Source organism: Teleopsis dalmanni, chromosome 2 (genome assembly GCF_002237135.1).
Source record: "Teleopsis dalmanni isolate 2A chromosome 2, ASM223713v2, whole genome shotgun sequence".
NCBI lineage: Eukaryota > Metazoa > Arthropoda > Insecta > Diptera > Diopsidae > Teleopsis > Teleopsis dalmanni.
This window is the reverse complement of record NC_051847.1, coordinates 212,464,451-212,488,095: the sequence shown is the minus strand read 5'-3', so window position 1 is coordinate 212,488,095 and position 23,645 is coordinate 212,464,451. Positions and strand designations below refer to the sequence as shown.

The 23,645-nt window shown below is 26.7% G+C and overlaps 1 protein-coding gene across 1 annotated transcript in view; it reads left to right on the top strand.

Moving 5' to 3' along the window:
• Window positions 1-443: 443 nt before the first annotated feature.
• The window catches only part of LOC119683306 (LIM and SH3 domain protein Lasp), a 42,462-nt gene continuing 19,260 nt past the window's right edge, over window positions 444-23,645 (top strand). Inside the window, exon 1 of the mRNA XM_038096952.1 lies at window positions 444-602. Within this exon, the coding sequence (XP_037952880.1) occupies window positions 551-602 (52 nt within the window). The 5' untranslated portion in view covers window positions 444-550. The remainder of the gene's footprint in view (window positions 603-23,645) is intronic.

Here is a 23,645-nt window from a genome sequence, read left to right as displayed (position 1 = left end):
AAGTTTATGATTTCAATATATTCATAAATATTAATAAGTTTTTTTTTTACTTTTAAATAACAAAGAATTTGTTTAAACAAAAGAGCCAAAAGGCTACGAATTTTTATTTTAATTACCTCTGACTTTCTTTCCTCAAATTTCATATTTTAAACTAAAATTGAGAATGCAAATTTTGATATATAAACCAATTAAATAAAAAGCAAAAGTTATTAATTATATTGGCTTATAATATAAAATATGAAATAAATAAAACTATAGTGCACTATACTGTTTTTACATATGCAATAGCAACCATCAAAGGTTATTGAAATCTTACCGTAAGTTGAAATTTTTTTAAGGAAACTTTGTGTTAAGTGTAAATAAAAATACGTTAATAATGTATAATAAAAGAATGGAAATATAAAGTATATAAGCACAACAGTGAAATAAATAAATTGGGAAAATACAGATTCAAGTTCAAACTACAAAAACGCGGCAGAAAAAGTTCAAAGCTCCGAAAAGATACAAAAAAATTGATACAGTTTTTAGCAAAACCCAAGAGTTGGCAGCAATGAAAAGAATTGTGGTTGTGGTCCATTGGCTTGGTCTGTTGTTGGCATTCGGTAAGTTAGAGCCGTTTTTTTTTGCTTTACCAATAATTTTTTTTTTATTTCCATACAATAAAGAATGGAAAAACAAATTGGCTTGGTTATGCATTAAATGCTTAACTAATTGTTATTTTAATAATTAATGCGTTTAATTGGCTTAAAGTTTTGGAATTTGTACTTAAAAACGAACGATTTGTTCATCTTTTACCAAAAGTATAAATATAAAGCAGTTTAAGTATTATGCAAATATAAAAGTAGTTTAAGGTCGATTATATCGAATAGTATTTTTGTTAGAAGTTTACAGCAACATTACGTTTTACGTTTACGTTTTAAGTAATCTAACATTTTTTTTGTAAAATCTTAAATTAGATTTAATCTTTCTATGCAATAATTTTCCGGTTCAACTAATAAAAGTACACTTTTATGATTTATTTTTTGCAATTAAATGTTTGTTGCAGTTTAAATACTTTTTTATGGTTGTTTTAAGTTAATATTTTGCATTCAGTATCAACATTTAGTTATTATTTTGCTATGTAAAACTACATACATTAAACAAAGACCAAAAGTGCTAACATGTTTGAAAAATACTCTCAATTATTAAACAGTTTAAGTTATAACAGTTTATTTTTTTATGTACATTTGAACAAAAATTGTTTTTATAATTTCCTAGTGCTTGTCGATGAGCATTGCTGCTTGAGCATTGCACGTTATGCTTTTCTTGTCTATACATATTGATAATTATCAGAACAGAATTATGGAAAGTTGAATAGAAAATAATAATAATATTATCATATAATAATGTAATGATAATAATATTATCATTTTAATGATAATAATATAATGATAGAACTGAAAATGTTGAAAATGATATACATATAATTCAGTAATTTTAATTTTACATTAACATAAGTAATATTTTTTTGTTGTATTTAAGGGAGACAAATTTATTATGCTCAAAAGAGGTATGTAACTAACAAGGAGAATAATGTATATATCATTTAAAAAATCTAGAAAGTAGGTTTGATTAGGTTATAACGCGTATCATAGCGATTCCTTGTAGTGTAGTGCAAAACTTAAATGGTTTAAAACCATTAAGATGCTTCTTAAGGACAGGTTCTGCAGTAGAATAAGATTTGACTCTTTAAAAATAAGTTTTGAGAATGCTTAACTTATCTTGAGCATATGCCAGGCAGTGATCAAAGCAAGTATGGCAGGAACAATCAGACTAACATCTTTACATTTGAATGATATCATAACGTTTTATCCAATTTAAAGTGAAAGTGTTAATTATTTAGAAAATGTTCTTGGTTTAACATTTTAAATACAGAACTGATTAAACCGGAGTTTTAGTATCAACAATTTTCATTCACATATACTTAATTTTATTTTTATAAAACAGTACTCTATATTTATTTATTTTATATAAATTTTTTTATATAATTGATATATGATATTTATATTACAGCTATTATATCACTATTAATCAGATTTGAAGAAGTAGTAAAAAGCAATGCTCTCTCAAAAGTATTATTGCAAAGATATCTAATGCTATATAATTGGATGTAAGCACTTTGCTTTCGCTATGCTTAAAGAACTTTAACTGCGCTTAAAATTTGAACCTAAAGTGCTACTTTGAACCGCTTTTAAAGTGCGGTGTACGTTTTAAGAATAGAGCGGCTGGTATTATTAGCAACTATAGCACTAAAATCTTTCTTTCAGGTCTGTTTATCTCAGATTAAAAATAGGCAATAGATAATTGAATAAAAGTTCATTATAATATGAGATTGATATTAAAGTCTTAATGACATTATGAGATTTTTGGACAGAATTCGTGTACAATATTAACTCCTAACATATTTTTATATGTATTAAAATCTTGATTGTCTTATTGCATGTGATAATTTTTCTTTTTTTTTTTGTTTGGTTTATGTTTTTTAAGTATTATTCCTAATATTATATTTGTTGTGCTACTAGAAAAATAAGTTTTAAATTTATTATTACAAAAAAATAGTTTCTTTTAATTATTAATCATATTGTATTATTAGCTAATATTTAAAACAATTTTAACACGTTCAATTCACGTAATTTCGTTAAAAGAAAATTTATCTAACATATTTTGCAATTTGATTTAATTAATAAACCTAAAACACGCTATTTTGGAGTTAAGTTCGTGGTTGGTTTTATGATGATGTGATCGACTATGAAAAACCAAAAGCAATTCATTGCGTTCAAATTTTTAAGAAAAAAATCCTATTTCACCAAAAATGAAATTTATTTTTCTTTAATTCTTGGAATATCAAAATCAAATTTAGCAAAGCTGTCATGGCTAACACGTTTTTTTACCGATAATGAAATATATTTAGAAGTTATTTTTATATAAAATGCCACTGATTTTTAGAAATATTTTAGAATTTGTTTAAAAGTTAAGTACCTAGATATTGAGATGATATCAGCTAAATATACTACAAAATAATTTAAATTATTACAAAATATAATTGTAATTTTTATTTTTATTTAGTAACATTAAAAAACTTAAAAATTTTTAATTTGATTTTAAAAATCAAATTATTATTTTCTGCTTAATTAACAAAATTAAAACTGTATTAACAAAATTACAAAAAAAATTTATGTTAACAATACAAACCTAGTGACTGACACTTTTACTTTATCTAGGTCTCCAATTATCAATTCAATCCAATCAAAACAATGATTTATATATTTTCTTTTTAAAACTACTTAATCAGGTAATTGAATCTCTTTAATAGTTCGTTTTAATGTATTAAATGCATTATTTTACAACTTTCCATTTGGTTTTAAAAACCGACTTTACGAGTCTGCCAAGGTTAGTTAGTCTAATTAAAAGTTAATAAAGCAAACAGCAAACTATTTATAGTCGCCAACTAAAATATTATAAACCGCGGTTAATGCACTTTTAAATACATTTTTAAGATATGTTAGTGACACTAGATAAACATTAATAACTATATTAAAATTTTCTATAAATAAGTGATTAAAAGTTTCGAATACAATTTGATTATTTATTTTAATGTATATTTTGAAAACTTATTATATGGTTAATAAAAAAAGTTAATTGATGAACTCAATGCAATATATATGTATAAAATAGATGAGATAAAAATAGAAAGCATTTAATTTATTACACAAGGAACAAGGTGAGTTGAATGAGTAAACCACACCATATAAAGCTAAAATACAATGTTGCTACGTCCAACTATGGTTACAGCTAACTCAAATTCTGTTTACTTATATTCTATAACCGGATATAAGATGAGGTAAGGTTATAAGGGTGACCTATTCTAGGAATACTCTATAGCTTATTGGCTGAAAATTCGAAGTTCATATGCTCTTCAAATAGAGGTTCTGCAGATGACTATGTTGCTGTAAAAAGTAAGTTCATAATATGTAAAGGACTTTAAGCATATTCTTTACAGTTACAGCAAGAATCATTTTCCATTTTATATCTAGTCTTTGAGTTTCGATATTAAAATGCTATGAAAAATTTATTAAGCAGAGCACATGTAATTAATGGTAATGGTAATTAAGATATATTTTTTATCTTTAGTTTATATGACAATTTATTTATTTAATTCAATTATTGAAACCTAACTAAAGTAGGTGTAACTCAACGTAGTGAACTTCATTTAAAATCTCAAGGGGAACTAATAACAAATTTTTGGCGTTAAAATATATGAGTAATGCATAAGTTTTTGATCATTATACGCTTTCGAGTTGTAGAGGCCAATATTATATGACAAGTGTCGTCTTGTCTAACTACTCTGCTCGTCTGACTGTGAAGTCAACTTCTTCAAAAGAAAGTTAAAACGCTTCAAGGAATCTATGAACATGAGTTTATGCCAGTGGTTGTGATAAAAATTATACAATTAATATTGAGATTTTTGTTTGCATATTAAAGTTGACAACTTTTTTTTTTGGAATTTCTCTACAATAACTTCAAAATTACTTTATAGAAATTGAATAACATACTATGTATATGATACATAACTTATATAATTTACTTTTGTTTACTTCAAGTACACTACACACTTTATTTTTATTTCATTAGCTGTACTTCACCATTCATAAAAATAAGTCTTCAAATCTTCAAATAAATCTGGTCATATCCGTTTATGTAATATCAACTTTATTCAGTACTTATTTATGCAAATAGATAATAGATAATAATTAATAGATAATAGATAATATTGACAGAGATTTTGTATATGATAATTGTAACATATTTGTTAATTATATTATTAATAAATAGTTATAAGCCTGTTATTATCATTTAAATGTCATACAAAGTTTTTTTTTTTTAAAACTACGACATTAAATGGAATTTCTTTGAAAAACGTTAGCTACTAGTAAAACCTTATAAATATTAAAGATATTTTGTATGACTTGTACTATCTTACTACGAAGATAATACAATTTGCGAATAATAATCGCAAATAGGATATACAAGGATTCTGGATTTACATTAAATTCGATTGTTTTTTCAACTTCGGAAACTTGGTTTACTATCCGATTAATCGAGTTCTTCGAACCTTCCGCAAAAACGGAATACGAAGAGCACTACCTTTTACTTCTGTTGTATATATCACATACAAAAAGGAAATTTGTTATAAATTATGATGTTGAGAAACTAAAAATCTAATGAAAGTTCTTCTACTAAAAGGTTTCACATAGAGTCAAATCTATGAAAAGCAAATGTTGACCTTAAGAATTTTTTTGACAGTTTTATTTCTGAGCAGATATCCTACCACAGAACTACTTTTCTTTAAATTTTGATTACTTTTCAACATAAAAAATATCCTTCTATCCCGAAGAAACATATTTAGGGAAGCAAATCTAATATCGATTATTCTTAAAATATGGTAGTCAAAAAGTATATCTAAGAAATAAGTGGAGACTATCCAGTCAAGTAAACAATAACATTGAAGCTAAGAAGAGAAAATACGAAAGCATTGAACATAAGTTCCGCAAATAATATAATGTAATACCATACATTGCATTTACATGGAACCTACAGGTAAATACGCAACGCGGTAGTCCGCAAAACAATCTGAAAGATTATTGTCCAAACGAACTGTCGAAACTTGATAGGAATAGAAGCGCTTGAAAAGAACTTGTAGAAACCTTAAGCTGCCAATAGCCTATATATAATAATAATAATTCTTTTTCTACAATGAGAATCTTTAAATGTATGTAATAATTTTGCTACATGACAAATTTTTAATACAAATTAATATATTTAATTAACAAGTCACAGCATAATGCTTATTGTTTAATAATATAACAAAAATAATTCAATAAGTTAACTCTGCAAATTTTTAAATATTTTTATATATTTTTTATTTATTTAGTCAGTCTTAATGTTTTTATGTTTTTACTGGCTTTTAGTTTTAACTGTTTTTGCTTATGAACTTATTAGCTTTGTTTACATTCTCATAACTTTTAACTAGCAGTGCATAAAAAAATTATTTTTTCACAGTTTCTTTTTATTTTTTATTAAATAATATTTTACATTACACATCACATACATTTTTTAATTTAATGAAATTTTTTTGGTGCAGATATGTAATGTTCACTTTTATGTAATTATTACAAATAAGAAATTTTTTATCGCCATCTGCGTTTAATTAGTTTTATTACAACATTTACGACACGCTGTTGGTTTATAGGATTTTTTTTTAATTTGATTAATTAATTTAATATTTTAAAAAATTATTTCTATAACACTCATTTTTCCTTTTTTTAAACACTTAACATATAAATATTATTTTAAATTTCATGTGGCGTCTGTAATTATATACACTATTATTCCCTTTTGATTTAAGAAGTGTAAATATGAATTTTTTTTTATGGTTTTATTTATTTATTTCTTCATTATATTAATTTTTTATAAATTTAAATGTTATTGAAATAATTTAAATCATTGAAAAGTATTTGAGAGGATTTGTGATTAGACTACAAGAATTCTTTTCGAAAAAATATACTACTTTATAATTAATTTATATAAATGCAGTCATAAAACAAAAAAATTTATAAAATTAATCAGTTCTGAAAAAACTAATTAATATCACATCTCTACTATTAGGTTCTTCGATTTGTAAAAATTTATCAAAAAAAAACCATTCAGCCACCAAAACATTCAGATTAAATTATTGGTCCTGACATAAAATTATTGGTCCTAACGATACTAGATGGAGTAAGACCTGTATGGACAGGACAATTGATTGGTAGCATACAATATGTTTGGTGTCGATACTTTGTTTGAATCTTAATAACGTTTGAAAGTCCATTTCTTATACATGATTCCACTACATATGTTTTATATTGTGAAAGTCTTGGTAGTCTTTCCCAGTAGAGTTCTCTTTCTTCATCCTCTCTGCCGTTAAGAGGTTATCCATAAGAATTGATAGAATTCCTATGCCTAGACCACAGAATGGTTCTGGGCCTATTATTGTTGAAGCCGCGCCACTTCTTACAAATTTGTCTGCCATTTCATTGCCTTGGATGCCAGCATGTCCCGGAATCCATATTAAGTGTACCTGACTGCTCTTTTCAAATAAATTGTCTTCTTGTTCAAGTAAATCATCCATATTCAATAGTTAGAGAAATTGAGACAAGACAAATAAATTTTAGACCGTACCAAGTAGTGTATTTATACAGGAATATGACAAAGCTTATACTAAAGATAATTAAAAAAATCGTTTCTGAGAAGTTGTGGTGGTACTATGAAGAGCTATTATTTATAGCTTATTCATATTCAGACCATTAAATCTATGTAACATTTCTGTGTTGATCAGAAACAAAATAAAAAAGAAAATAACATCTACAAATTGATAAAATACTTAAGTATTTTTAAAATAAGTATTTAAGCAGAATACATCGAAATATAGTTAAATTCTGCTTTAATAAAATTAAGTTATTCTTTTGTTTATCACGGATTTATATTTCTAGCTGCAACAGCTAAGATTAGTAGAATATGGATAGATGTCAATACATTTAATTATCTAAACTATGATTATGACTATGTTTATAGGCTTTGATTGGCCTATAAAATTTGTTATATCTTGTTTAAAACAGTAATTAATCAAACGATATATACTTTACACTTTTTATACTTTGCAAAGTATGATTGTATGATTGCTTGTCGCACTTATTTTTTTTATTTAAGACGTATTTACTAAGATAACGCTAAGTCTAACCAGTTTAAAGACTTGAATCAGCATGTTGAGGACGTACAAGAACAAAGTTTGGCAGTACAAAGTGCATTTATTGCTTTTTTGGTATTATTTTTTTTTTTTGTTATTACAAATCATTTAAAAAAACAATAACATTTTAACTAAATATTGTTTGTTTTTAATTGACATTCACACAAAAAAAAAGCAAGTATTTATACATAATAACAATAATTAAAACAAATACAATTATAGTAAAGAATTTTACTATAGTTAGGTAGTATGAGAAAAGAATATAATTACATTAAAAAAACTGTAAGAAATGTATGTATAAAGATTTTCAATGTTATAAGAACTAAAATCTACATAATATGCTTCCTGGATTGATCAACATATTATTGAAAACAAATTATATTATAAACTCATTGTTTTTAGTATACCCATTTATTATTTATGAATAATCATTTAGCTCAAATAGTTTTAAGCTATTAATAATAGCTCAATTAAAATAATTTACATATCACGGTTTATATCGTGTCTTCAATTTTTTTTTATTTAGATATAAATAATAAATATTTCTTCTTTATCCTATAAAAAACAATTGGAAAAGTTTTGCTTGATCACGATTCTTCAACACTTCAAAGAGGGAAGTAAATGACACATTTGCTAACAAATAATAAATAAATGATCGGCAATTACAAAAACCAAGTAAAATTGAAAGTTAAATTTTCACTAACCGCAAGTGATCAATAGAAATCATGATAAAAAATTTTATTATAAAAACTTTGTCAACTTGCAGATCAGATGCGATCATTATTGCAGACAAGAGGCGGCGATGAGTTCAACTGGAAACCATAATAAAACGTAAAATTACATTTTGGTTTGCAAAGGGCGAAAAAGAAACATGACAAAATTTATTAATATTTTTTAAATTATTTAAAAATATAAATAGCAAACATTTTTAAATTTATGAAATGAGATTTCTTTTAGTGAAAATACAAAAATCACAAAAAAAAAACAAAAAAAAAACTCTAATGTCTTTGACTGTTTAAATGAAACTATCCAATTCATCAACTAACTCAGGCACTTCGCAACTCGACCTGTCGACTGAATGTCAATGACTTGGACAAACTTCGTAATGATTTAAATAAGACGAAAAAGACGAAAAAAAATGTAAATTATTTAGCAGATCAGTCAGTTTCATTCAAATGATTTCTTCTTTAACTTGGCATTATTAACTTGGCTTTATAATTTTAAAACTGTTTACTTTCTTCCTATTGGCGATAATTTTATAGTTAGTGGGTTGGCGGCTTGTACCTGAACATTTTTGCGGATAGAAAAAAAGGCGTACGTACAGTACATGGTATTTTTAAGTAATTGAGCCATTCCAATTAAACCCAGTAAATACTAAAATAACTGGATTCATCGTGTCTGAAATTTATAACTACACTTAAAGCAAGTATTTTAACCATGAATTTTATACCAGATTTTGGCATCGTAATTAAATATTGCGAAAGACTTTACACAAACTTTGCTTTTCTTATCAACTTAAGATGAAATTTAAAATAAAATTACAAGCAATTCGACAAGTGAAATGATTTTGCATAACAAAAAATAATGTTAAATTTTATTACAAAAATTTTATTCACAGTAATAAATTATTTTAATTTTATAAAAAATTAAATTTATTTAGCCATCAATATCAATAAATCATTAAGTTCGAGTTTTTTTGATTTTTTTTATGACTTTATAAAGTGGCTTAGTTGTCTTTTTTCGAATTTTGCTTTACTTTCTTTAAAATTTGTACACTCTACATTTAAATTTTTACTATAACAAATTAATTTTTTAATTTTAAGCAAATATATTTTTAATCAATTTCAATTGAATTTCTTGTAGTGTTTAGCCTAACCTGTTGGTGTTTTAGTCGCAGGTGCTCTTGTCTGTCACATCGCAATTTTACTTCATACGAACAAGTTGCACAACTTTTTAATTGCAAATATGAGAAGTAAAAAATTGCAAAGATAACGACAAACCAGAAAACGTGAAATTTTGTTTAAAAAGCCTTCACGCAAAATAGGATTGTAAAACCCGCTTTTGTATTTTCAAGATCAATGTTACTTTAATGACACCATTTTGAAGGTGTAACCAGCTAAAAGCGAAAACAAAGTAGTATTAATGGTTTGGTTAAGTAGACGGAAAAATAAATAATTTTTTTTCCATATAAACTGTTTTATCCAAAATGAACAATATGGAAAAATTAAAAAACTAATATAAGGTCAGTTATATCAGATTATATATATGATAATAATTATCTGTAAAAAATTAAAAAAAAAAAATATTCCCTTATTAGACAGAATGATATAAATCAGTGGATTTAAACTGTAGTAAAAACTTGAGTATAACAGATCATATAGTCCTAAGTATTTAGACTCACATTAGCAGAAGATGAGGAATACCATATAAGGTTGAATGATTAGGTTTTTTGACTACTCGCAGGCTAACAAATGTAATAAAATTTGCAAAATCACAATATTATACAATATATATTACTACATATAAGATATAGAGAGAAAGCAATAATTGAAGACTCCAAAAAAAATTTGAAACTATCGCTTTTTAAGTATAAAAAACACACACCCAAAGACTGAGGACTTGATGAAAAGATAAGGTGCAAATCAATTCTACTTACTCCAAACTGCAGTAGTGATTATTTTTAATATGATGAGGATGAGATATGATAGGTGATGCAACTATGAATAAAATAAAATAAGAACTATTTTTTGATGAATGTAATGTAGATAAATATTGTAACTCACGAAATACTCAATAATTTTTAACCGTTAGTTAATTTTTAAATAAGTGTAGTGCCAAAATTTTTGACTGTAGAGGAAAATATTTTCTACAGAAATTTTTAAGTATAGACGATACTTTGGTTTTGCAGGTAAATAGAGCTAAATGAGATGTCAACGCAGTTTATGGTACTTTCTCTCTAATCTGGGTTCCCGGTCATAGGGATATTTTCACCAATTGCAAATCAAACGAGCTAACCAGACGGGGTGCTTCAAGAAACCACTCAGAACACCTAAACAATCTGGGCATATCGTTGATATTATATAAAATGATACTAAGTTCTTCCTGTGCCGAACTTTTTAATAAAAGATGGGAAGACTCTTCGATATGCAGGCATCTGTATGCAATTTGGCCACACACTAACAGAAAGAAATCAAACTCTCTCATAAAGTTGCCCCGTAGAGGTATCAGTCTTGCAGTAGGTTTACTTACAGGTCATTGTATTCCAGGTAATCATGCTAGGAGACTAAATCTCGCTTTCAACTATACCTGCCTCAATTGTGGTGAGGACGATGAAAGTGCCTCCCACCTACTATACTTCTGCCCGGCACATGCTCGGCGCTGTCTTAATATTTAAGGGTCTTTCTTTTTTGAGGATCTTGGCGAACTTCAGGATCTCCCTTTGAATAGCATCATAATCTTCGCCAAAGGTTTTGATGGTTTTAACCTTTGGGTTTTTAATAATACGGTAGCACAAGGGGTCTATACGCCTAAGTGGATCCATTTGGGATCGACGGTATAACTGCAGTGCAGTAAAAAAATTGCAAATGTTTGAAATGCTATGTATTTTAAATATCAATATCTGATACGTGCTCTCCGAAAAGGGTGAAACCCTGCATTTTGATAAGAGTTCGCATTTGCATATTAGATGAGATCTTGATAATTCTTTTTTCCTCCTCTTGACAGAACCGTAAAATTTATGAGTTGGAAATCTGTGAATGCCTGATTATTAAGAATTGAGCAGTTGCAAAGGAGATAATGTTGCCGATTGAATGTAAGTAGTTTCCTATTTAGTATTAGAGATTAAATTTTGCTTTTTTAAAGATAGAAAAGATTTAATTATTTTTAACTTATTTAATTTTTTAAATGAAAAAAGAGGAAAAAATTGAATGATTAATTATATTTAACTAATTCCAAGCCTCTTATCTTTCGAAACTAAAACATTTTACTTAGCACTTCGAATTTTTATAGAGAATTAGTATATAAAGAGGCACATCAGGAAATATATCAAATCAAATTAGTTATATTTAATTACTGGTCCCCAGTGTTGTTTAACAAAAAAAAAAGCGGTATTCGCTTTGAGGTTTCAATTATAAATGTGGATTATATATAAAAACAAAGATATCTAAACTACTTTATAATTATGAAACTATATATATTAGTTTTAAAAAGCATAAAAAACAAAATAGATTAGTGTGGAATAAGCAATGAAAAATTTACACCTAACAAATTAAACCAGTAAAATTTGTAGTTTTTCTAAAATCTTCTTATAAAAAAGGAGTATGGAATTTGTGTCAACCGTTAACTTCAGTTACACTTTTACTTATTTGTGCATAGACCAAAAAAAAAGATCATCCAGCCAAAGTGGAAAATACCTTAAAATGCCAAGTTTTATTAAAGTAAATTGTTCGAAATGGTAAAGAGCATGGTTTCAGCAATTATTTTCAAAATTAGCAACACACTTCACAGTTTAAAAGGAAAGTTTGGTTAAGATTATTAATTCACTCATGGGCATAAATAATTTCCTGCAATTTATGTGAAATTGTTAATTTGCAATTACTTAAAAGAGATCACCGCAGTTTACTTTAAATGTGATTAATTCAATACATTAAAAATATTAATGTTTTTCGTAGTAATTATATATATATTGTTATTAAATATTTAAAATTCCATTTATATTTTTTTCAAAAAATAAGCAATTTTATTGTTATTACTAAATTAAAATTTTTTATTATGCATAAATATAATAAAATAATTTAATTGTAAAATTAAAATTATCTACAATATAATAAAATACACAAAATATTTTAATATTTTGTAATAAAATGTTACAATAAAAAAATGTTTATATAATTTTTATTGCAAAAAATAGGGAAGTGTGCTTCGAACTATATAATTTTGTATTAAATAATAAAATTATATTTTACTTGAAAATTACACAGCAAATGTTGTGTAAAATTGTTTTGTTTGCCCTGGGCAAACGCCTTATAAAAAGCTTAAAAAGAAATTTGTTCAAAACTGGAGCAAAAAGTTTATTGAGTTGCGATGCAGTAAATTTGTACTCCGGACTGCTTTTAACAGTAAATCAAGACGTTAGCCTGCCCGGAAGGTTCTGATTGCAAATAACTTTGTTTCTATTTTTAATTTCTGCTATAAGAAATAAATAAATATAAATGTTTAGTAAAACAGTAAGCACAACTATTTAGAAATGTTATGAGATCATGTATAGTAAATGCAAGATATTTTCCATATCATATTATCATTGAGAACTTAAAAAAACAAATACACAGTTAGACATTAAATACGACATTGTCTACAGAGCAATTAAGTGGAGACAGCAAGGTAGTAGACGTAGAGGAAAACTACTACATGTTCGATGAAGACAGTTAGCAAAAACAGTAGAAAGTACAGAACTGTCTTGGTTTGAAATTAAATAATAATATAATAAATAATAATAATAAAACTTTTAAGTTTAAGTTAAATTTAATAAACTACTAAGATTTTTCAATTTTCTTTTATTAGCTTTAAATCTCTTGTCAAAATATTTAACATCATCTACTAAAGTAATTAAGTCAGATATTAAAAATATCATCAATTTAATATACAGTCAAAATTCCATAACTCGAACTTCTGTAATTCGAATTTTCTTTAATTCGAACTAAAAACAACAGTATGCAACGGGGTGTATGCAAATTACATACAATTCTGTTTTCATAACTCGAATTTCTCTATAACTCGAATAAAAATATTGTCACAAGCCAATCGAAATGTGAGAAAGTGAAACGAATTTTATACCTCAACCTTTTCTTACAGATGACGATATTATTGAGTATTATAGTTCTGAATTATAGGGTCCGATTGTAAGCGCAACGAAAAGAGATGATGAGAATTCGGTGGATGAAATTGATCATCAGCTTTCCAAAAATGAAGTTGAGTTTTATTAAAAATTCTGAATTTTTATTTACAAATGAATGATACTCCAACTGAGGAACACTATAAGGCTAGGAATAAATTAGAATCTGTTTTTTTATTGAAAATAAGAAAAAAAAAAAATTAAAATCCTAAACACTAATTTCTAATTATTTAATTTCACTATAACTTCTGTAGTGTATTTTAAATTTTAAATAAATAAATAAATAACTTAAAATACAATTCTAGTTTTTCTTTTTTCAAAAATAAAAAAAAAATTCTCTAACTCAAAGTCTCCTCCAAAAGTCGAACCTTTTCTTTGCAAAATCAGACTTCAAGTTATGGAAGTTTGACTGTATATAAATGAAATTTGTCTAAAATTGTTTTAAATTAAAAACCTATTAAAATTAATTCATCGAGTTTGTCACTCATTATATTAACTTTTCAAAGAAGTCAATACTAACTTACATTCATACTCGCACATAAACACGTCTAAGGTAGTAAATTTTTAACTAAATAGTTCAAAAAGTGATGAGAGCCCATCTAATACAGTTTTTGCTCAGTGGTTATTATATTTGGAAATTTATTATAGATTATATTGAAGTTATCATAACAGATAAATTATATTTCTTTAATAAAAAAAAACTATAGAGCTAATTTTTTTTTATTAAAGAAATATAAATTATCTGTTATGATAACTTCAATATAATCTATAATAAATTTCCAAATATAATAATCACTGAGCAAGATCTAAAAGATTTGATATAATTTACATATTTTATTAAACTCTGTTTTCTTAATTAAATACAAATGTTTAAATTCTCATGATCTGTATTGCAATAAATAATGTGGACAAAAAACCTGAAGTAGAAGGAATTATATGACATGTAAATAAAAATGCATGCAACTGTTACGTGTTTTTATCACTGTTACCGGTATCAATTTATACAAATTACATAATACCAGGTTATACACATTCAAAACAAAAGAAAAAAACGTTCTTCAGTAGCAGCATATATTTTGTGGACTGATGAGGCAAAATCTGTAAGTGAACAGATACATCGACATATCCACACTCATGGATAAATAAATTTTAAGACCACGTTTACATTTCTTGCTATCAACTGTTTTACTGTTCCTTTATAGACAAAAGTTAAACAGAATTGATAAAATTGCAACAACAGAAATTAGTTTCAGTTTATTAGTTTATACAGCCACAGAAATATTTAAAAAAAAAAATTCGTAATTACATGTACATATCAATCAATATGCAAATAAAGAGCTGTCAGCTTCTGTCTTATATAAGCTTATGACTCTTGTTGCAACAACATATATTAAACTGCATATAAATTATAAATAACTCTTTAATAAAATCACGTATAGTTATTAGGGGTGCTCTCTAACAACATTGTACACATATTCAAAGTGTCTGTTGAACAATTCTCAAGTAATACAATAGGGGTTTTCACGATCTCCAATAATTACCATGGTAACCATATAGTTACATAGTCATAGTGGAATACAGTAACAACATACATTTTGAATACATGTATTTTATTGTTAGTACTTTGCAGTATTACTATATAATACGATTCTCGAGTTTGTTACTCGAGATCATGATAGCCCCTACTGTATTATATGAGATTTGTTAAACAAATGCTTTGTCAATTAATCCTAAATTGTCTCAAGACGTACAATTCATCGTAATTTTGTTTATAATTTTTGAGTTCCTACGTCGAAATTATTTTAAAGTCGGTTTTGTTTCTTTAGAAATATTAACTTTTAATTCGAGCGTTAATTTTTAGTATATTTCTATACTTATTTTGGAAAATTCGCTTTTGTCTTCATCAGGAGAATTTCTAATATTAGGAATATTTAAGCTTTGCTCGACCTCAAGTGATTTCAAACTGCCTGTATACTGGGCACAAGCTATCTACCAGTAATTTCCATCGTGTTCTTTGCAAAATGATTACCCTACAATGGTAGTAATTTCTATTGTGGAATGTGCGTATTGATCTCATAGTTTAAGGTCATCCTCCGCGTCTACTGCCTTGCGGATTGTTTTGTAGGGCCATATTTCCGACATCGTCTAACGGCTTTCGTAGTATATGGCAAATCCAACGGAATTTTCGTCTTCGAATTTCAATGTTTATATCTGTCATGCTTATTCTTGACAACAGTTCTTCATTTGGGATGATATTAGGCCAGAAAACGCGATAGATTCTCCGAAGGCAGTGGTTGACAAGGCTGCAGTCGTTCTGTCGCAAACCATGTTTCACAGCCATAAAGAAGAACCGATAAAACACACGCTCGTACTATAATGACTTTAGTTTTTGGGTTATAAAAGTTTGACGAACAAATTTTATTAATCCGTGTAAATGCGCCCCACAGCTTTCTTTATACTTTTAATTACCAAATGTTAATAATGTTGTTCATCAATTAAATTTTATGTAAATTTAATTTTCGATTCTTTAAATTAATAGTACTTTTTTATTTTAATTTTAAAAAAAATTTTAATATAATTATTACTTTAATGTGGGCACTTTATCATAAAACAAATACCAATAATTTAGTATTATTATCTCAATTTAAATTTATTTTCAAAAATTATTATAATTTAGTTGTTATTTACCTTAGATATTTTATTATAAAAAAAATTTATGCACGAATTACCTGAAATAAGAAGAAATATCATTTTAAATATAAATATCAAATATTATTTATAAGAACTAACAATATTATTAGATTATATAATAAATCTATACAATTCAGCATTAAAAAAATAGATTATTGCTGATGGGTTGTTGCGCAAAAACCATTTTCAATGCACTAAAATCAATCTTTATCGTTTGGTGGCAATTTAAAAATGTACAAAAAAAAATCAATAAAAAAACAGAAGTATCTTAAATGTTGACTGGAAAACTAAATCAGCAGAATAGTTTCAAGCAAATAATATTGTAAAAGTAATATTGCTAATCACAACTGCAACGATTGTACGCCGCCGACAACCAACAACAAATACACAGGCATCCGAATCAAAAATGCTAAACAAATACTAATGATCACCTGGTATTAGTTAATATATTGTATATTGTATCTGCAGCGGCGGCATTCGTATTGTTGTTGGTATAGTTTCTTTTATTTTTTATTGAATTTTTTTCCCAATCCGCACAGTCGGCAACAAGGTCGCCGCTTCACAGTAAAAATGTGGTAACACGTTTGAGTATGAAAATGATCAAACGTTCTGATTTTTCAGATTTTCCAGTCGTTACTCGCTCCGTTTGCCAATGGCAAACATGTATCGCGCTTAACTAAACTAAACCAAGCCAAGCATGCTGCGAACGCTTCAGAGTTGAGATAATTTGCAAAATAAAATAAAAAATTTTATAGTCATTTATTTTTTGCACAGCCATCAAACGATTTCCTTTTGTCATTCTGGGCCAAAACGTATTAAATCAATTGCAACATTTTTAGTTACAATGTGGACAAGTTTTGGGTGCTGCAAAACTTAGAAGTTTTTTTTCAAGCTATGACAAACAAACGTAAACGTGATGGTTTAAACTTTAATTTTCTTTTTTTTTTGCTATGATAATTAAATAAAATAATATATTAAATCAGAATTAGTTAAATAAAAATACTTTAACTTAATATTCTACGAGTTTAATTAAAAGAATTAATCAATTGGCAACACAGCAGAGAATATTACATCAAATAACGATTTCGATCTTTCAATTATTCATTAAATTGAACTAAAAATTATTTTACTAAATTAATCACAAAGCTTTAGATATTTTTGAAAGAATTTTATAAACCATTTAAGTATCATTCGATTACTCAAAAAATAATAATTTACAAAATTTAGTTCTGATTGCAACATTTCTACAAAAATAAGAAATATGGTATGTGGAATGAATAAATAAAAAGAGCTGTTGATGAAGATAGTACGAAAAAAGCAGAGATGAATGAGAAGAGGAGAGAGAGAGAGAAAAAAAAGGGAAAAAGAAAACAGGGGAAAGAAAGAGAAAGGTTAATACAAATAAAAAAAGACAGAAGAAAGAGAAATGGGGAAACAAATAAAAAGAGTTGGGGATAAAGATAGTACAAAAAAGCAGTAATGGATGAGAAAAGTAGAAAGAGAGAGACAAAGAAAGGGAATAAGAAAAAGAAAAAAGAGGAAAAAGGAGAAAAAGAGGAAAAAGGAGAAAAAGAACAAAGAGGAATAAGGAGAAAAAGAACAAAGAGAAAAAAGAAGAAAGAGAGGGCGGGAGAAAGGAACGGAAAAAGAAAAGGGTCAAGAAAGTGAAAGGTGAATATAAATAGAAAAAACAGAAAAAAGAGAAATAGGGAAACAGATAAAAAGAAAGCAGGAAAAAGAGAAAGGAGTGACAGATAAGAAAAACGCAGGGGAGTGAGTGATAAGATAGCAAAAATAGTGATCCGATAGGAAAAATAGGGATGGGAACTGAGAATGATTAATAAAGCAACAGAAAAAGCAATAGCAAAAGACAGAGAGAAAGAGAGAGAAATAGTTGAAGAGAAAGAGAGATAGGAAAGGAATTCTTTACCCTTTAGAACAAAAAGCAGTGCAAAAGGAAGAAAAAACAAACATGATTTACAGGAATATTAAAAAAAAAATATTAAAAAAAGAAATGATAAAAAGCGATAAAAAAGATAGCAAGAAAAAACGAGGGACAGTAATATATACAGCATACAGTAATAAAATTTATTAACTACACAAAAAATATAAGTCTCTATATAAGTCTATAGGTATTTCTATTTAAATTGAACAATTAGCCCGCTAAAAAATTATTATTATTTTTGACTAGTTTCAAAGTTTAATTCTATTAAAAGTATTTAGGAAAGACTTTTTAAAAAATAGCACTTAATTATACATAAAAAAAAAAGAAATATAGCACATTACAATAATTTTTTAAATTTATTATAATATACTCTCGATTTCTTTGCTGACTTTTTTGACAGGTTGTTGGACTGTTCATCGGTAAGAACAAAATATATATTATGTTACGAAAGGTTATTGGAAGGGATATATTATTGCTCTATTATCTTGCTCGTACGAGGAATATGGTAATAAAACAGCGACTAATCACCAATTATAGAAAGTGGAAAGACGGCAGTATTATTATGAAGAATTATTTTGTACGGATTATTGAAATATGCGAATAATTTGATATTCAGTATTTAATTTCATAAAATTGCAATCAATTTTTAACTTATCTAAAGCCACTTAATGTAATGCTAATAATGCAACTGCTTTATTTCACTATTGCTGTTAATAAATATTTTTAAATTAATTTTTTTAAGCAATATAAATTATTGCAATTGTCACTATGAAAAATTTTTGTTGGATGAAATAGCATCGAATTACATAAAAATCATTACAGAGTTTATAATAGTAATTTTTTAAACGTGCATCTGCTAGCAGATTGTTTTATAATACGAGTTAATTTTTTTTTTAAATTAATTATTACATTTCAGCATGCTATATCGCAGCTTTTGAGGCAGGGGCTTCTTTTTCCAACTCTTGCGAATTGCGTGCAATTTCATTAATTTTACTCTTGGCTACTTCTTAGCGTTTCCTTCTTGCTTGCATGTACCACATCAGATACGACAATTGCTAAATGTTGTTTGTAATGTACATATGTGGCCTCTTTGTACGTTTGTCCAGTCCAGTCATCCTCTTTGCTGACATACAATACCAAATATAAATTTACTTAAGGCAGAAAAAGTGAATGTTGTAAAAATTAAATAGTAAAAAATTTAAAAAAAAAATTTTTTTGTAACAAAAAATAGTTGATTTCCTAATTATGGTCATTATTTTGTTACATCTTACAAAGAGAATCATAATAGATAGTACTTATATGTGTAAGTAAATGCTCGCTCACATGCCTTTCTGTGCAATGAAAATTAAAAAAGAATTAAAACAATAATAAATTTAAGTGCAGTTAATGCATTAACTAAATAAATAATGAGTTTTGTATTCACAAAAATTAATTAGTTAGTTTTGGAAACTTCATTTATGTTATGACTATTATTGGTTGAAAGATCCATAAAAAACTTGCTCTATTTTCTTTCCTTTTGTATATCAACATAAATTACTTTACAATTTAACTTACTTTAAAAAGTAATTATTGCACAATGCGAGTTACTATCTCAGATAGCAGCGAACAATTTAAAACACGATTAACTCAATTCTTAGTAGTTAACTTACGCAAGATTCAATGAGTAACCCTGAAGGTTGTACTTTTCTAGTTATTAAGATCGTTCATACCATAAATCAGATCCGCCTTTATTTTCCAAATGATTTGTTGTAGTTCATAGTTTATTTCTGTAAATTATATCTTTGGTCTCACAATCAATTCGTAAATACACCCTTTTTATTCAAGAAAATTATTTATGTTAGTAGTTTTGATTTATTGCAAATGGCAACAATTAACGTCACAGTTTTCATTTTATTCCTTAAGAGATAGATTGGGACAGTTGAGCTCCGCATTAAATTTAATTGAAAATCATAACCTTTTAACCTCACAAAGTGACGGTGTTTTTAGTCATACGGTATATGGTAAATAAACGTGAATTGAATTTGTTGCCTTAAGATTGTTACTCACAGGAATAAAATCTGTCTTTAGATAAACATGCAAGCCAAAATTTTTATTTAATTTTTAGAGCTCCACATCTTGCCATAAAAATGGTCAAAAAGGCGTAATGTGTTGAGTATTTGATTTTATTTAATTATTACACAATTTTTTTTAAACTAAAGATATTAGGGGTACTCACCTAAACTGATAAATGTCTTATAAACCATATAAACGTATAAATTTATCTGCTTAATAAATGAAGTGTCAATTTTTGTATGAAAAATAGTTCACACAAACTTGATAAATTTACACGAAAAATTTATCGAATAAATTTATAACGTTTACATAACTGTGTACGTAAACGCATAAAATTAAACATTTGATAAATTTATATGCTTAGATGAGTTTCCCTATTGTATTTAATTTGTTAAATAATATGAATTTATTTTAGCATATTATTACTATTGATATATATGTTCTAGGGTTTTGCACTGTTTCATATCCTCTGTATGAGTTCATGGTTAAGTTCTCGATCATGATAATATATTCAATATTTTTATTTAACTTTAGCTGTAGCGTGTCTTCTCTTCTGATCTTAAAGGTGATATATACTGAAATATTCGATTTAAATACATTGTGTAAGCCAATTACTCACAACAGTATCTTTATAATATGTAGTATTGGTTATAAGCATGTCACGTTTAATCCAAATACACTCTCTTAGAGTGATGTTTGCTACTTATATATAGTCGACAATTCTAGGAAACTTTACAATAATATCGTATGCTTCAGCCCATCGGATTTTTGATGAATATTTAAAAATACAGTGTGTAGCTGCACAGTTTTATTTTTAGATGGTTTATTAAAACTTGGTTGATATTCACAACATTGTGGCATATTGTTCTTGAAGCAGGCCTATAAGATGTGATAAGCTTGTTTCTGAATCTAAAAAAGGATTTAGAGCTAATTTATGGCTATTTAACGCAGTTATTGAAATGCTTAAAGAAGATGTCTTTTAAATACAAACTAAGGCATTCAATTCTTAAATTAGTCATGTTTCATATATATCGAGAAATCATCAGTAAAATCTTTGGAACGCAACTAGTTATCTTAATCGTCTAACTAACTGAAATCTATATGAAGGTTAGGTTCGGAAGGCGCGTGCTGCTAATTGTCAGCACTTCCACTTGGAGGCATATATTGCCCATTGTGATGCCCTCAAAAAATATTTCCGGGAGAGGCGAGTTGCTAACCTTTATGATCCTTGTTAAACCATTTGGTTTTCCAGATGAAGTTGAGGAGATTTGATAAGTTTACTTTCGTTATCTCGTCCAAGCCAGTGAAAATCTATATGAAACTAGTGTAGATGTAATAAAAAAAATAGTAAAGCAATAATTTATGATTTGAACAAAAATATAATGTTCTCTTTAAGCTTTGGAAAAGAGCTTTAAAAATGGACTAGCTATCAAACCTACTATATTTAAACGCAAGAAGTCAGAAGTTCTCAAATTAAATACCTATTTATTAAAGTAACAATCTACAGACTTGATGTTTCATAAATAATTATCATTTTCACTTTGTCAGTCAGTTTAAGATAAATTTATAAAATTATACTTCGCATCTTTCACTTCATTCATACATTTCACTGACCATGAAAATGTTAATAAAAAGCTGTGAATCTTCATAAGTGCATAGTTTGTATTGTTAAACGAATTTAATAAGATTCGTTATGGAAAAGTGTATCTGAAGAAACCTTCACAAAAACGGAAGTATTTTAAAAATGCGAAAATATGCAAATGAAACTCAACTCGTGCAGTGTAATGAACTTTTTGAATAAATATTTTTATTTGGAAATTAAACTGAGCAGATAAATTCAGATTAATATATTACGTTACCATTTAAATAATTAAATTAAAAAAAAAAAACAAACATTTATTGTGTGCTTCTGTTACTAACGATGGTTTAAAATAGAGCTTGTCTTTTCCAAACGATCAATTTGACATTAAATCAATCACCGAATGTGAGACCGTAGTCAAACCCACTGGACCAAACCAGTTACTAAAATAAGTGCACGTCTAGCCTTTTCTTATATTTAACAATTTAAATGACAGACGAACAAAGACTTCAGTATTGTGGTCGTGTGGGCGTGTACCTTCGATAAAATAAAAATTGTATACATTACATTGCTCTAATAGTTAGCATGTTATTTATTTGCTGAGTAAAAGACTGTTACACTGTCTGACGATCGTAACTATATTGTATCTTTTAAATGGATTTTTTTTAGTTACATTCACTTTTATAAACAAAATCTTATTGCAAAAATTTTGTATGTAACAAAAAATCAAAAGTTTGAAGACCTCTAAGTATGTTTTGCCTAGAGTGCATAATTAAAATAAATTGAAGAAAAAACAAGATACATATACTCATATATTTATATACATATGAATATTTCTATTGTTTTTAATCTAACCATTCGTTATTAAATATTTCCTATTACTATTTATTGTGTCAGAAATATATGAAAGCGGATGTTCTGTTTTTCAAATATTGTTAGCAAGTTTGGTTTTTGTATCTGTAACCGCAATAAATTCACTACAGTTTGCTTAATTGCACCAATTCGCTTATGAATTTTGTCTTTACTGAAGATTGTTTCATTTCGGTTTGGTTAAGAAAGAGCAAATTAGTTGTCAAATCCGCTTACGCTTACGGTAACAGATTTTATTAAAGCTATTAATTAAATACGATTTATGAAAATAACAAAATGGTGTTGCAGTATAAATTTAATTGTTAATGACTTGTTTTTATATGAAAGAACAATTATCAAAGATATGGAAATATAACAGAAAACTTCCAATAAATTATTTATGTCATCTAATTATACTTAATAACAAAGCAACACTATTTAGTATGAATAAGTTAATTACACAAAATTTGCTAGACAAACATATTATTAAAATGAAGAATTATGAATATAAACTTTCACATAAAAAATGAAGATACCCTCTTAGATCTTATGTTCGATAAAAAGTTTTCTAGCAAAAACCACATAACATTAAATAAGCTTTTATTACACAAAAATTCAGTATTTCAACCCATTATTTAACAGTTGCAAACTTTTTTATCTAAAAATATATTATCCATTTATAAATAAAAATTGATAACAGTGTTACTCTATGGTTTCGTACGAAGGGCTCCTAAAACTACTCTCAAGGGTCTTCATTCAAGTTAATTCTAAACGTTCAAAAGGATCGTAAAAATGACGTAGTACATCAGGTCAA